Genomic DNA, 16,089 nt, shown 5'->3' with positions numbered 1-16,089 from the left:
TCCGCACATGATGCTTTCTTGTGTTGTAGTTACATGACATGTGTCTGGACGAGGACAGGAAGCGCTCAGAGGGGAGCTGACCTTGATTGCTCTTGTTTCCTCTCTCTTCTGTTTCGCCCTACTTTGTCTCTCAATTCAAACTTTTATTTCATGTTCACCTACCTAACAACTTCAGACAAGTCTGGTCAGTGTGTGTGTGCGTATGTTTTTGTCGAACTGGAGGTGTGGACGCAGGTGGCTTATAGATTTTTTTAACACCTGCTTGTGCTCACCAGGAAAGTGCAGATGGTTTGGACTGTGTTATTGTGTGTGAGTGAGGGTGTTTGACTCACCGGGGAGCAGCAGGTGCAGGCCAGGATAATGACAGTGAGGTCTGTAGGTCTGAAATCGGACGTTGATTTGTGAGCTGAGGTCCTGAGTGATAAACTCAAGGGAGGAAAGACGACCTGCCTGAACAAAACTCAGAGCTGGGAACAACAGCACCTGAGTAGGAAAAAAGTGAAAAATACAGACAGAAAGTTTGATGAATAAGGTTTGAGGAGAACGGTATGGTACGATTCAAATAAGCTGAGATATCTTCCTCACCTCTATGCCACGGCTGGGAGGTTGTGGAGAAGAGAGCGGAGCTGATTGGGCACGGTGCAAGTGATTATGGGAAGGAAACACAGCCAGGCCCACCATGTAGATCCCTGCATCTGGAACACGCACTGTAGAGGCAGAAACTGAATAAAGTCAAGGTGGCAATAGATGAGGGAGGAAAGAGGAGAGAGGTAGTGGAGGCAGTTTACAAGAAAATGATGGGGCAACTGCAGTCTGCACTGTTATAAAGAGATTAGGAGGTGAGAGAGAGCAAACCTCTGAGGACACAGAGCAAACAAAACTACTGTTAAATAGACTAAAGGTGGAACTTTTGTGTTATGTATATGCAAAGTGGCACAAACACAGATACAGAATCAAAAAAAAGAAAGAAACAATTAGACAGTCAGACATACATTCACACACACACACACAACCTGCAGCCCACCACACATACTGTATATGCTCAATTTCACACTGCAACGCTGAGTTTCGTCTCAGTTTTTAAGGCCGTTTTGGTCTGTGGCAGTTTCTGTGAAGTCTGTTCTCTGTCGTACATTTCTGCAGAGGAACCCAGCCTCATTAACACCCTTCCTCTGGTACAGGCTCTATCAATCCAGTCTGACTTCTGCTTGAGCTCCGACTGCACCAAGTGAAGTGTTACGTTATGTGTTACTTTATGAAACTGATGCCTGGTGATTACTGCAGAACATGCTTTTCTTCATACCATTGAAATAACTAAATCAGAAGGCTTTATGCGTTGAATAGAAATATAAAGGCAAACACTTTTGTTTTTGCTCCCATTTTTCATGGGTTGAAATATATAATTATGCACCTGGCAGGTGTGGCATATCAAGATATTTTTTAAACAGGTTGATTATTACACAGCTGTGCCTTAGGCTGGTCACAATGAAAGGCCAGTTTAAAACAACTGTAAGGCTTGACTATAGTTCAGTATAAATCTGTTATTGTTGTTATTTCGTCTACATTCAGCAACACTTATTGCGGCCATCTCTTTTGATTACACTCACCCCCGTCACACTAGCCACTGAACACCTAGATGTGGTATGCATGCATTTGGACATTCAAAATGGTAGCAATTTTGCTGAAGCAATCACACATGCTTCACTGTAGTCTATGATTTCATGAAGTGTGCTTATTTTCTACAGCTTTCATAGTTTAGGAGCCTTTGGACATTTATAAAATGTAAAGTTTTCCTTTACAAATGGAGTAAATTATGACGAATGGGAATACATGTAATTATTACCTGTATTTATCATGCTCAATTCTTTCCATTTCCCCCTGTCCACCTAGTCTGAAAATGTGACCCTGTGGCAGAAAGAAATCTGCAACATTATGTTGAGATGATGATATATTAAGACATGAAATATTCTGCTGCTACTAAAATGCTGAAAATGACGACTCTGGATGCTTCTCAAATATGGAGCAATTTGTATTAATGCTCTGTGCTTCAGGGAGCCAATCTAGTGCCTGTGATTAGTTATGAAGGAGGCTGTTTGCTTTTCCTTTCTAAGCTTGTTTGTGCTGCAACTTAATTTACATAAAATTGATAGTGAAGAAGGTTGAAATTCTCTGCTCTTTGCCCAAACAACTGAGGCACAGAGGGATTTATGGAAATTACATTTACATCAAGACTGTGTCTTGTTTTCATTTTCTTCCACTGATTACGGGTTTCTAGGCATTTCAACTGCTCCGTATTTTCATGAGTATGTGTCATTTTGTGCATGTGAACCTACCTTGGGGGCTGTATTGGCAGACATACGCCCTCTTGGCATTGCATGGGTGTGAACTGGTCTGGCCGCGCTGATCGAGTGACACGCACACGTTTCCGGGGGAGATCGGGGGGAACCGTGGTGGCAATCCCTCCTCACCCTCCTGTGCCTCCGAGCCGTTCACCCAGCGCAGCTTGCCTGGGATGCCGACATCACTCAAGCCCAGCCACACACCTCGCTCCCTACGGTGGGAACAGACACGTACAACACAGATTAACACAACACCTGCTTGACATTTAGCTGAGTAGCTGCTGACAGCTGGAAAATTGGCTCTGTCACTTGAAACGTCCACAGAAACACACACTCACACAAATATTAGCAAAAACAAGAATAATACAACAAACACACGTGTAGCTCAAGAGTGAACGATGTCAAGACTGACAATTATCTTTTTCATAGATGCCCTTTTGAATGTGGAAGCAGTCAGAAAACAACTCATCACACGAACCTCAAAAAACATCAAGTCGTGAATCAATGTGGGTCCCAACAAAGACACATCGAAGTCTGCAAATTATGTGTCATCTTGCCTTCAGCTTTAATTGAATCCCAATAGGATGTTAAAAAAGGGATGTCAGATATTTCATATGTCACTGTGATCACGACTGATAAATTGGATTTTCACCCCATGAGTCCACTAATGGACTGCTTATTTTACCCCCTCTATACTTTTTCTTTCTGTCAACTGGGAAAAAATGGTCTTATCTCACTGTGACGTGGTCAGACTTTTTCTACACTGGCAGTGTGCTTACATCTGTAAAAGTGATGGGGGTTAAAATATACAAGCAGAGAGGGAACAAGAAAAAAGGGTCTTTGAGGCAAAAAACAAGGACTGATAAAAAAAAAAAAAGACGAAAAAAGTGGTCCTTATATAAGCGAGGGGGCGGAGGAACACATGAGTGGAGGAGGAGAGCAGAGGGTCAGGCTTCATCTGCAGCACGCTTTTTCTTCAGTCTAAGAGGGCAGGGCCTCTACCCTTAGATTAACACACACACACACACACACACACACACACCATGAACTCCTCCTCCCAGGGTGTTAAAGTTACAATGCAGCTGTGCTTTTACAGATGTGTTTTTTGCGACCCTCTCCGACCTAAACACCAAATACTGGCGGCTCTCAAATCAGCACAAGGCCTTTTTCATCGTGACAAAGCCATCACCACGACATAGAGTTCATACAGTAAAGATGCATCACTGTTTTTCATGGAAAGAGACTGTTACCATGACATCATGACCTGTTCACGTCTGAACACATGCTACATTATGTTGGACAAAACAGCAATTTCATGCAGTCAGAGAATGAATGAAAAACAGAAATACATGAATAGATGACAAAAAAAATGAACAACAAATAAACCAGAGAAAATAATCAATGTGGTAAGGTTCAAGCCATGAAGTTAAAAAAAAAGTAAATAATGAAATGAAAAGTTCTGCCCTCAAAAACAGCCTCATGTCAGACCAACACACACAAGGAGTCACATTCGGTCAAAAGAGCCTAAAAAAAAAAACACTTTTCATACCCACATCCAAACAATGTTCTTTGTGATTGTCAGTAATTGAAAGTTCAACATCTGTTTTGAGTATTTGATGTCTGTCACAGTGTTTCTTTGGCTGTCACTGCTGCAAACATGGTGAGAACTATTAAGTTTGTCAGGCAAACGGGATGAAGCACTTTGACACAGAGCTGACAGATTGCCTGTTTCTGCAGAGCCTGGTCTCTTCTACTGATATAGCATAAATACTGACATCTATGTATTTATGTATATATACACATATGTATTGACAGCAAACAGTCATCAATAGTATTTGAAGAAAATATTTACTGAAATAGTTTTTCTGTCTGAGTTTGAGGAAAACTGACATGAGAACATACATCCAAAACTATAGACAGGGCAACGCTGTGGCCCCATTTCTGCATCTCATACAGACACAAATACTCACTGTGTGACTTTTTGTGCCAGCAGGTCTCGAAGCACGCCACTCCTGACTATTGCCAGATCCCCACCGCGGTCTGAACACTGATCTCGAGCATCTGTCCAGCTCAACTCCCCTGGAATGATCTGGAAACAGCATGAGGCATGGGGCACCCCATCCTTTGGACAGTGAGGGGAGGCTGGCAGAGGACAGAAACGTTTGCATCGTTTGAAGTTGTACTTGCAACATCATGGAAAGATGAAATCATTAAAAAAAAACAAAAATCTTTTCAAAAAGACTTGACTTCTAGATGAAAAAATACTTTTTGTGGCAAAAGTCAGAATACACTTGTGTGTTCATGGGTATGTAGGTATTAAACAAAAGAAAGCTTAAAGACCATTACAAATCACAGGTATTAACAAATCCAGTACTTTTCAAACAGGAGTTTTTATATTATACAGTTACAGGACTTACTGTCACATTAAAAGATATATCAACAATAATTGAGCTCTGGTGAACAAAACAAACAGGAGAGACTTACAGGAAAAGGGCACAAAAATGGAACCCACATTAATGATTCACTGACTGAATGAATACCAGAAAAACATTAACATGACCTTTTCTTCTAGGACTTTTTTATCTGCACTCTCCATTTCCTTTAAAATCTTAATATAAAAATACATAATTGTAATCAATATGGATGGGAACACATCAGATGTTAGTGTCACTTGCAAAAAGTGCACAGTGCATCTCTAATTTTCAGTTTTTACAGGTGTGAGCATTTGAAAGGGAGAGACAATCACTGAACCGGAAAGGACACACAAAAGATGTTGATACACAGGGACACAAATGCACATCTTATCTAGTTAAGACAGCCTCAAATAACCCCCTGTGACATTTCTTGTCTTTCATATTTACAGTCTGTTCTCCAGTGAAACTACTGAGACACTTTGTAGACACCAGCCCCACATTATCTCAAAGAAACAACCTGGTGCACAGATCAAATAATAGTTATAGATTAACTTATAAAAGTCAACAGATTGAAGAAATCTTAACACACTGTTATGTGAGATTGGACAGGGTGTGAAGGAGGGGCTGATGAGTGCAGAAGGGAGATAGGTTAAGTGTGTGTGTGAGAGTGGTGGTGTGTGCCTGTGTAGGTGTGAGAATGGGAGATAGAGGCACAGTTAATGTATGACTGCTTTCATACACCAGGAATCGACTGATGGTTCCTCTACTCTGACTAACTACAGTATACATCTTAAAAGTAGACTTTACTTTAGAAAAGTCAGGAAACCGATCACCTCAGAATTACCAAGTAAAGGAAGACTATTAAATTTAAGTTGCACAAACTAAAAAGTTTCAACAACTTCAAAAATAAAAACATATTAGTCTACTTTATTTAGTAATTTTGAGTTAATTGGTTTCCTTTATTTTTTTTAAGTTAAGTCATTTTGTCAGCCACCAAGTTTTCATGTAAAGGTGTTATTGACATCATTCAGACACTAAATGTGTCATTCCATCTCCCCCTTCCATCACATTTACACCACAACACCGCTGTTGTTCGAATCATCTGCCCGAAGCATCATAGCTAACGCAAACGCTGCTAACGCTAACTACCACTTAGCTATGCTGGGCGTATACTGTCTGCAGAAATCAGCCATTTTTACAATTTTTTCCACAAACTGGCAACAACCGAGACACTTGATGCTGACAAAACACAGATACCACGTGATACTAACAGCGCTGTACTATAAACTGTTAGTTTACTCTCACCACTGTACGCTTCCTGAGCAACCCCAAAGTTAGCAACTTACTAGTTGAGCATTGTGAAGCATGCAACAGGGAGAGAGGCAGATGTTTTTCCTCAGGATTAGGAAGAGACCAAAAACAGCGCTAAAAGAGAGTGACTATTGGGCTTCTTTTCATCAGGTGGACAGCAACACAACTCCAAATGAATGCTAGGGTTGCTCCGTGACTGCGGGAAACAACTGTTTGCTAAGAAGTTTGACATATCAACTTAAAGGTCCAGTGTGTAGGATTTAGAAGGATGTTTTGGCCGAAATGGAATATAATATTCATAACTATGTTTTCTTTCGTGTATAATCATATGAAACTAAGTATTGTTGGGCATCCATTAGATAAGAATAAGTCTTTAATATCTACAGAGGGAGCAGGTCATCCTCCACGGAGTCCGCCATGTTGCAGTGCAACGTTTCTACAGTAGCCCAGAACAGACTAACCAAACACCAGCTCTTGAGAGGAACTTGAGTGTTTTTTCGCAAGTTTAGCGGCCAACACAGGTTCTCCAACATGCTTGGAAGGGGAGGGTGATTGGAGGGGTATTCAGTTGGTTGCAATCACTGCTAGATGCCACTAAAACCTACACACTGAACCATTAAAATGTGATGATATGTCAGTATCGTGTTCACAACTCATTTCAGCTGCCCTAAGTGGCCTTTTAAAATCCATTACTGAAGGCTTAAAAGAAAGTCAAATCCTGTATTTATTGCTGCGCTTTGGAAATTATATTACCTTTCATAATATAATGCTGATGATTTATCACAGCTAACCAAGTGCTAATTAAGAAGCAGTAATTCACATGAAAAACAATTAACTTACAATCTGCCATCAGCCCCAATGATGGATGGGCCACATGAGTGTTGTTTATGAGACATTCACCCTGTTAGTTTTCCAGGTAAAGCCCACAGAGAGTCACAAAGCTACTGTGCAGATTTATAGCAGCAGGAGAGCCAAACTAATGCATGTGGATTAACGTGACTAGTTTAGAGTCAAACACCATTTCTGTGCTGATAAGTTTATTGACCATCGATCAGCTAAGTAACATTAGCTGCTCAGAGCTTGTGTATTATCTTACCTTTGGCGACTTGGACCCCATCGCCATCCTTTGTAATCTTCCAGTCTACATCCACGCCAACAGCACCCCAGCTGACAAGTGTCAAATCTAAGCTCTTATTGGCCACAGCAAGAGATGGACAGCGCAGCTCCAGTTTGGGAGGAAGTGTCACTGTCACTTCTCCGCGTGCAGAGACCTGAACCTGAACGCAAATGTGAAACAAAATATTAAAATCACTTATGATCGTATAAAAAATAAATCGTTCTTTTTTTAACCTGTACAAAATGATTTCCTATTTTTTCTCTCTTACGTCTTTGTGTCCAGCCCAGGCCATCAAATTGACCAAATAACGTCCTGGAAGTCCATATTTGTGAGTTGCTGCAGTGACCCCTGTTCCTGTAGTGTTGACCCGAGATGAATGGTCACCAAATTCCCAGGACAGTGTCACCGGAGTGACAGAGGAGGCGGCGGAGAAACTGATGCGGTCATGAACACTTTGCAGTGGGAGAGGCTTCAGTGAGACAGAGAAGTCCACCGCGAACACATACTGAGTCTGAGTCCACCCACATTTCTGTGCATAGAGAAAGAGGAGGTTTTAGTGTTAATATGCACAAGAATTTAAAAGATAAATAAAACTTGCCTTGTTGATGATTGTTTAGACATTTGTGGTTTTACTATTATTTTTATGGTTTTAAATAAAAACTTGGTTTTAATGAAACTTATGAACCAAGCTGATTTAAAATAAACAAATCTTGATTTTCAATTGGAGTCTTGGACGACTTCTCTTGAGTTGCTCTGTACAGTGATTCTGCAGAAAACTGAATCTGAGGATGCAGGGAAGTCATTCAAGCCACAGAGGGAAGTTGTTGATACGTTATCGGAAGGTTTCAAGGAAATCCTGAATGTTGTGTTTACAGGAGAGAAACAAAGCAAGGAAAGGAAGCGACACTAAGCTATCTGGGACCAGTGTGTGCCACATACCTCCATAACGTGGGGGTTTGTACAGGCCGCAGAACACTGAGATTCGCTGATGAAGTTCGGCTCTGCGAGTGTGCTGCAGAGACACTCGTGCCTCTTCCCCAAGCCCCCATAGCGGTGTGATGCAGCAAAACACACACTGTTACACTGTTCACGCGTGAAGTTTCCGGGTGTGGAGGAAGAGAAAATAACAAGCTCACTCCGTCCCCCTCCTCCACTGCTGCTGTCCTCAAGACAAGCCGCATAGTTCAGGCCTGTAGAAGAGAGAAAGTTTTGTCACTCAGTCAACACAGCGCATAAATATATTTAGTCTCAAATCTCATTTTAATCAGCATCAGACCTTTTCTGTCCAAACCAGCAGAAAGGATCAAAAGAGGTCAACTGATGAGCAGTGTGTGTGATGTCAGAATCTGTCATCACATGGATTTCATAATAAAGTAACATTTATTAGAAATGCCTGTAGTCGTCAAGGACTTTCTTTCCCTGAGTGTAGCTTGCCATGGAGACTTGATTTAAGTCCCTCAAATACTACTTCTCTCAGGCAAATGAATACAAATAAGGCAGAAAGAAAATTAATGAGATCGTTAAAAAGTACTTTGAGATATGTCATTTTTGTGACAAATGCAAGTGTATTTGTTTCGTACCACAGGTGAGCAGGCTGATGTTGAGCAGGGGATGGCGGCGGAGCTCAGGGGGGTGGTCACAGAGCATGGCATCCGGGCGTCGAACTCGCACACCTTTTTCCTGGAGCCAGGTGACCAGCCGGAAAAGCTTACAGTCACACTCAAAGGGGTTCCCGCTGAGGTCGCTGGAGGAGAGGAGGACAGGGAAGAAGTGATTGGATCAGTAATGTTGAAACAAGACAACACAGAGATTGGGGTTAGTCGCACTGATGCCGCTGTTAATAGAGTCCCACGGGAATGAGTCCTGCAACTTGATAATAAGTTAGCATTTTTGTACGTTGAAGTCAGTGGGTTTTTTTAAGCAGGTTTTCGATTAAATACCTGAAATAAGATTTGTGGTTCACACAAGCTTAAGATATTTTCACGTTTTGTTGTGCAACATAAATACATCAGTACCCCACATTTAAATGATAAAGTTTTACATGTCTTAAAAAAGTAGCTGCTAACAAGCGGCTAAGTGAGACTACAGAAGTGGTCATCATGCCCAACACAGAGACTAATTTACTCACCAGTCCGTCTTTACAGGTGGACTTTAGTTGCAAACTATTCTAACTCTAAGTTTACAACTTGCAGATTGATCAATTTAAAGTAAAGAGTTGACAGTATAATGCAGTGAAGTTATGGGACCGTGATGTAGTTCGTTTATAGCGTTCAAGAATCAGGGATCAAAATACAGGTTAAAAAAATCGTCCAAGCAGATAACATTGTCAGTGCTAAAATTAGCCTACAAGAAGCAGTATTAGATGTCAGGTTTTATGCCATGAAAGGAGCTTCACATTGACTTATGTTCATTTCACTTTTTTATACTTTCTTCACAACAACAACGTTGGAACGACCCCAATAAATAAGCTAATCTTAACGTTTAACTTCACTTAATCAAGAAGACCAAAACATGTATATTTAGACAAAAGATGTAACACATTTAAGCTTTTACATTAAAATAATACTCTTGTTTGCTGGCTTACTAGAGCTGTATGTAAAAATAATATCTGTTAATGGTAAGCATAACACCTAGCGTTAGCTCCTGCTAAAAGGTGGAAAATAGTTAGACATTCAAACAAAAACTAAATGATCCTTTTAGATGTTGTATCTTGTTAGCTAGCATGCCAGCCAACAATAGGCCTACATTTTCGTTCAGTGTTGAAAAAAGTATGAAAAGCCTGCAATTTACAATAACAACGTACCTCTCGTACCTACCTACCTGTGTCAGTAACATTAGCATTAGAAGCTAACGTTAACCATAAATCGAACCATAGCCTAATGGCAATCTTTTAAGCTATAGACTAGTTAAATGAACCTTAGGCAAAGCTAGGCTAGCTTTTCCCCCTTACTGACAAGCATTTCAGTCTACATGGCAGATATCTTGGCTTTTCTTAGAAGAAACAGCACAGCTGACACTATAAATACGTTTATGACAGTTCTGTTCCATTTAAGTGTCCCTGTAAGCCACAGCAGCTAGTGAGCCAACATACACAAAAGGCCTAAAAGGACCTTGAAGCTGGCACAGCTAAACGGCAAAAAACCATGACTAATGTTATCAGTTACACCTGTGCCGTTCCTGCTGTGATATATCAAAATGTCTGCCAACAGAAGAGGTGTGTTCCTTTGGATGATGTAAGAGAAGGAAAGATCATAAATTGGCATAGTGTATGCGGAAATAATTGGGAAAGGAAGAAGCAATAGTGATGGAATACTTGATGAAATGAAGATTAAAGAAATATATGGGGTGAAAACAGACGGGACGGAAAGAACAATAACATTACGTGACATGTGTCTCTCTGTCTGTCACTGACTAGTCAGTTTAGCTGTCCTCAATTACAGACTCTACACAAGAAGAAAACTTTCCTCATCTTAAGACCTGGACTGCTGTAATTACTACTCACTGCCTCCCACTCCATTCCAGAATAGAGCTTCATTCATCTTGTGTGTAGGCGAGGTAACTGGAAACATGCCAGTTATTGAAGCATGTGTGATCAGACGTATGTGTTTGTTCGTGCATATGTGTCTATACTTGTGTGTATAAATATCTTCCAACTCCATTTTATTCACCATTTCACGTTTCTATTTGTTGCAGACACAAGAGACGAAGAGATACAGAGAAAATACCAATGATTTATTACTTACATTTGAGTTAAATTGAATAGGTTGTCGCAAATTGTTTCTTCTACAGTGGTGATTTGGTTGTTGCTCAAATCGCTGTTGGGGAAAAAACAACAACAAATCACTGTCGACATTAAAACACAAGCAGGTCTTTTTCCATCACTGTTGTGACTGTGCTGATTTGTGGAAAATACTATCATACTGCAATTTTTGGCAAGATGAATGTGCTGTGTCAGTGACTACACACTCAAGGCCAATAACTGAGTCATTGGATAAACTGAATATGTGAAACTGCCTCTCCTACATCATGATCCAACTGTAAATTGAGGTAGTCACGCAAAATGACTGAAATATACAACAAAACACATAAATGAATGATTTATAAATCCCACACAACTGAAGTGCTCAGTAACAGACAGCATGCAGACTTTTGGTGTTTCTACCTCCCTCTTGCCCCTGTTTCCTATTTCCTATTTCCACCCGTCTTTCTCTCTCTTTCTTTCTTTCTTTCTTTCTCTTTCTCTCCCTCTTCCATCTCCACTCATAATCTCCTGCTCCCTCCCTCTCTCCTCCATCCAGTAGGCTACATAATGGGGCCGTTGTGTGGTGGTTTTGGAAGGAACTGATGGAAACCACCAAAGTCCTCTCTCATCACACACACACACACACACACACACACACACACACACACACAAACATGTGCTTAAACGCCCATTCAATGGGTGGAAGAAATAAGGTAATGGGTGGAGGAAGGGAGAGATGGACAGATGGAGAGAGGGATAGAGGGAGGTAGTATGAGCCTGGAGCTGTAAGCTGTAATTGAACTTAATCGCGCTGTGATTGGTGTGTGTGTGTGTGTGTGTGGGTGTGTGGGTGGGTGTGTGTGCATGTGTGTTTGTGTGCGCACAGTCTAGAGTACGTATGTTTTTTTTTTTGCGAATGCTCAGTTAGCTTACTCCAGGGATTTCTGCCTACTGAAATCCAGACTAAACCAAGCCTTTCTCTCTCCTGCTTTCTTTTCATCTTAATCATTCTTCATCGCATCTCATCTCATCTCATCTCCCCTCCCCTCCCCTCCCCTCCCCTCCTCTCCTCTCCTCTCCTCTCCTCTCCTCTCCTCTCCTCTCCTCTCCTCTCCTCTCCTCTCGACCTTGAGTGTGCCAGGACCTAATTTTCTCTAGACTTTGTACTCACAGGATTGACAGTGGTCCACTGCAGAATACTCCTCTGGGGAAAACATTGATCCTGTTCCCTTGAAGATACCTGACACACACACACATAGAGAGAGAGAGAGAGAGAGAGAGAGAGAGAGAGAGAGAGAGAGAGAGAGAGAGAGAGAGAGAGAAGAAAGAAAGAAAGAAAGATCAACAGAGATGCATGTAGACAGATTGGGTGTACTGTAGAAATAATAAGAACACACAAACACATAATGGTGTTAGTACTCACAGCTCTCGGAGGCCAGTGAGACGATCGAGCAGGCTGGTATCAAGGGAGGAGATGTGGTTCTTGGAAAGATCTCTGCGGGAACAAAACATTTAAAATTCATGTGAAGGCAAGATGATTGCACACACACACACACACACACACACACACACACACACACACACACACACACACACACACACACACACACACTCCATCATGAGAAGTTCTTACTTAAGTACTTATGAACTTATGGGACTGCACAGCGCTGGGAAATGAAATGTAATGATAGCAAAGAGAGAGAAAGTGAAACATTAAGCTAATTATATCATATACATTTTTGGAAGCTATAAAAATAGTTATTTTGAAAATTGGTGACCTTTTCTAGTTCATTCAGTCAATGTTTTCACCAGCCAAAAGGTTAGTGAACCCACTTCTCCTTCTAAAGTAGCATATACAGTAGGCCTGCACGATATGAGGAAAATCTGCGATGTGCGATAACACTGTTCAATATTGCGATGACGATATAACTTGCGATAAATAAACAAATATTGAAGTTTGCATATTATTAACTATACAGTTAATAATAATGTTTCCACATTAATAGGTACACTGCTAACATAGACCCCAAACATTGAATAGCCAATGTCCACTGAATAAAGAATGAAATAAATTATTTCGAACATGCTTTTATTGAACAAACTGCACATGAATACCCAACCAATTAAGCAGAACATTAATTTAAATAAGACATTATAACTATATGAAATTAAAGTTTAATTTCCCCTGCTCCCTTTAAACTACTTTCTTGTAAACTCAACCAAAACATCTCTTACCATGCAGAGTTGAAATAAATAAAACATCCAGGGGGAAACAACTTAAATAATTAAATAAATATAAATTAAACATGGCACTTTAAATTACTTGTAATGTCTGTCATCACAATCATCAAGGCCCTAGACTCTGCCTAACAAGGTGCAGAGATCTATAGTATGAGGGACAAAACTGAAATAGAGTAGGGCCAGCCCACTAAATCAAGAGAAAATAAAATCAGGAAAAAATATCTACCCGTTAGGGCAAGTTACAACCTTAGTTATTCCCTTAACACAAGTTCTTGGCCAAGAAAACCAGCATGTTAACTTTGTTAGGTTGTTACCACATTCCCAGATGTGCTGATGTGCTCACACAGTACCTGTCATTGTAACACGCTGTAACAGTCAGTTATTTAATGTAGCGGCACTAGGTGGCGCCTCCTTTTGTTTAGTGGGTAATGTAACCTGTACGATGAAGAAGAGCAGGTGTACTTCTGCTCCTCATGAGAAAGGATACCGCTAACAGAGCGAAGACTTCCCTTTTTATTTTGTGAAGTGTTGGTAGAAGAACCTCGGCCTGTGTTCATTTGCATGTATGCCTGTAACATTAGTGCCGTAGAGACCTGGCATGGTGCGGTCAGTGTTATGAATAAAAAACCCCACATGTTGCCTGCCGTCTCTTGAGTAACCTGAGCAACCGCACTAAAGTGGACCATCACCTTCCCCTTCACCAGCCCACGTTACAACGTCGTCTCTCCTGAATCCAAAATAAGTTCATATAGCAGAAGTGCTGTTTCTTTTCACCACAAGGCCTTCGTCGACCATTTTCATCGCTTTTTTCTCCTCCCTCAGCCATCATCACCTGGCAATCACCACCAAACTGATGCCGATTAATTTTGTCCGGGTAGCTAACGGCTAGCTGGGGCTTCATCTGATTGGCCTTTGTAAACAGGGCTCCGTCTGATAGGCTAAATGTTAGCATGCTCATGGCGCATGTAAACAAAATGATTTTTCTTATTCATCGCGTGTCAGGCAGTCTTTTGCGATGTGTTTATCGCACATGTTCATATCGCGATGACGATGAAAATTCGATTTATCGGGCAGCCCTAATATACAGCATTTCATTTTTCATGTTGCCTTTAATTTAATGGCAGCTTGTAGAGAGTGACAGCAAATATGAGGAGTGAGAGGGGCTGACATCAAAACAAAGGTCCTGGCCAAATTTAAACTGGGGTCAAAATGATTGTATGGTGTGTGTGTGTTGGACCGTACGGCTAAAAAGACACCACAAGTAACATGTCATTTCTTTATCAAAGTTAAATCATTAAAATTACGTAAATGGAACGGGCACTCCAGTGATCTAGTGTCGCAGAGGTCGAGACATCTTGACTTTTAGTGTCTAGCATTGGTCAAGCTCCAAACACACTAGATCCTACATTTCCCATGATGCAACTAAAAAAAAGTAAACACGATTCTCCTTGCTAAGTAAATGCCCACACCATCAAATTTGTTACAGAGCCTTTATGTTAAAAATTGTCCAAGCTCAAGCGGATTACATCACTGTGACATCATCGGAGTTATTTCCTCACACTTAAAACACAAAGCCCTCCAGAACCACAGATGGCCGTTTTCACAGGTTCCCCATGATGACAATGCCCCCTTCAGTTGTACGATGTTCAAATGATACTCGTGTCAAGAAAAGTATTATGAAACCATGTGCAGTAAGTTTGTAAAGCCTATCTGCATAAATATGATCCCAGATCTTCATCCTGTCCTGAAATGCATGAACTCAAACAAATAACACAAAACATACTTTTTTCATTTTTTATTGAGTAAAACTATTAAACATTTATTATCTTTGTTAGAAATAATATGTGAAACTTTGCTTTGTTGAGCAGTAATTACTTCAACCAAACTATTTTTTCTCAGGCAGGGATCACATAACAAGATTTCAGGACCAATTTAAGCCCGATTCTCCCCTATCGACAATTCTGTAGCGCGTGATACACCATTATTTTCACACTTTCTAGCGTGTGCATGTTTGAGATTAGAGAGAAGAACATCTGTGAAGATTTTCTTTATGTGGGTGATGCAACCCCATTTCAAAATTGGTTAGGATTTTAAAAACCCCTGTAGTGTGAGCCCGGCCTAACTGTTGATCAGTCCCACAGATTGGTTTGGAGGAATTTTGGCCCATTCCTACATAACAAAACTGCTTCAGGTCTTTCCACAACACTTCTGTTGGATTAAGGTCTGGACTTCGACTCGGTCATCCTAAAAAGTGTTTTTTTGTTTAATCCAGAATTTGCCATTCCATCAACGATTGCAAGCTGTCCTGATGCCGAGGCAATTAAGTAGCTCTAAACCCTGATACTGCCACCGGTGTGCGTCACAGCTGGGATGAGTTTGTTTTTTACCAAACACTCAGTTCTCATCCGTCCACAGAAAATTCCTTCAATAGCCTTCCGGTTCAGCCTTTTACCTTGCTATGCTGCCCTACACACTATTCTTGTTTAATGTTTGAGTGTTTGGAGTGTTTTTTGTTGGACGACCTCTCGCAGGGCGAGTAACAATGATGCTGAATTCCATCTATTTGTAGACTCTCTGCCTGACAGTGGGTCGATGAAGGCCAAACTCTTTAGAAATGTTTTTGTAACCTTTTCCAGCCTGGTGGAGCTCAACAACTTCTTGTTTAATCTCCACAGAAATCTCCTTATATATATATATATATATATATATATATATATATATATATAGATATATATATATATAGATATATAGATATAGATATAGATATATCACACTGACACAAACCTGCGTCCAGACTTTGAGAGTAAAGTTTCAGGTTTACATTCTTTCAATACAACACTGGCAGCCAAAAACATTGACATCTGACACTAACTACCTCTTGAAATAAACTGATAATTCTAGAGGTCATTAGTGGTTTAATTAGGC

General features: G+C 40.7%; 1 protein-coding gene across 1 annotated transcript in view; it reads right to left on the bottom strand.

Annotated features, from left to right (window-relative positions):
- pkd1a (polycystic kidney disease 1a) overlaps positions 1-16,089 on the bottom strand; it is a 75,337-nt gene that overhangs the window by 41,850 nt on the left and 17,398 nt on the right. Inside the window, exons 2-12 of the mRNA XM_073472130.1 lie at positions 12,347-12,418; positions 12,095-12,163; positions 10,925-10,996; positions 8,762-8,925; positions 8,121-8,371; positions 7,450-7,710; positions 7,161-7,341; positions 4,310-4,481; positions 2,334-2,551; positions 586-707; positions 333-483 (exon numbers count right to left, since the gene is read on the bottom strand). Coding sequence (XP_073328231.1) covers positions 333-483; positions 586-707; positions 2,334-2,551; positions 4,310-4,481; positions 7,161-7,341; positions 7,450-7,710; positions 8,121-8,371; positions 8,762-8,925; positions 10,925-10,996; positions 12,095-12,163; positions 12,347-12,418 — 1,733 coding nt within the window. The remainder of the gene's footprint in view (positions 1-332; positions 484-585; positions 708-2,333; positions 2,552-4,309; positions 4,482-7,160; positions 7,342-7,449; positions 7,711-8,120; positions 8,372-8,761; positions 8,926-10,924; positions 10,997-12,094; positions 12,164-12,346; positions 12,419-16,089) is intronic.

This window comes from Pagrus major, chromosome 1 (genome assembly GCF_040436345.1).
Source record: "Pagrus major chromosome 1, Pma_NU_1.0".
In the NCBI taxonomy this organism is placed as follows: domain Eukaryota; kingdom Metazoa; phylum Chordata; class Actinopteri; order Spariformes; family Sparidae; genus Pagrus; species Pagrus major.
This window is presented reverse-complemented; position numbering and strand designations above follow the sequence as displayed.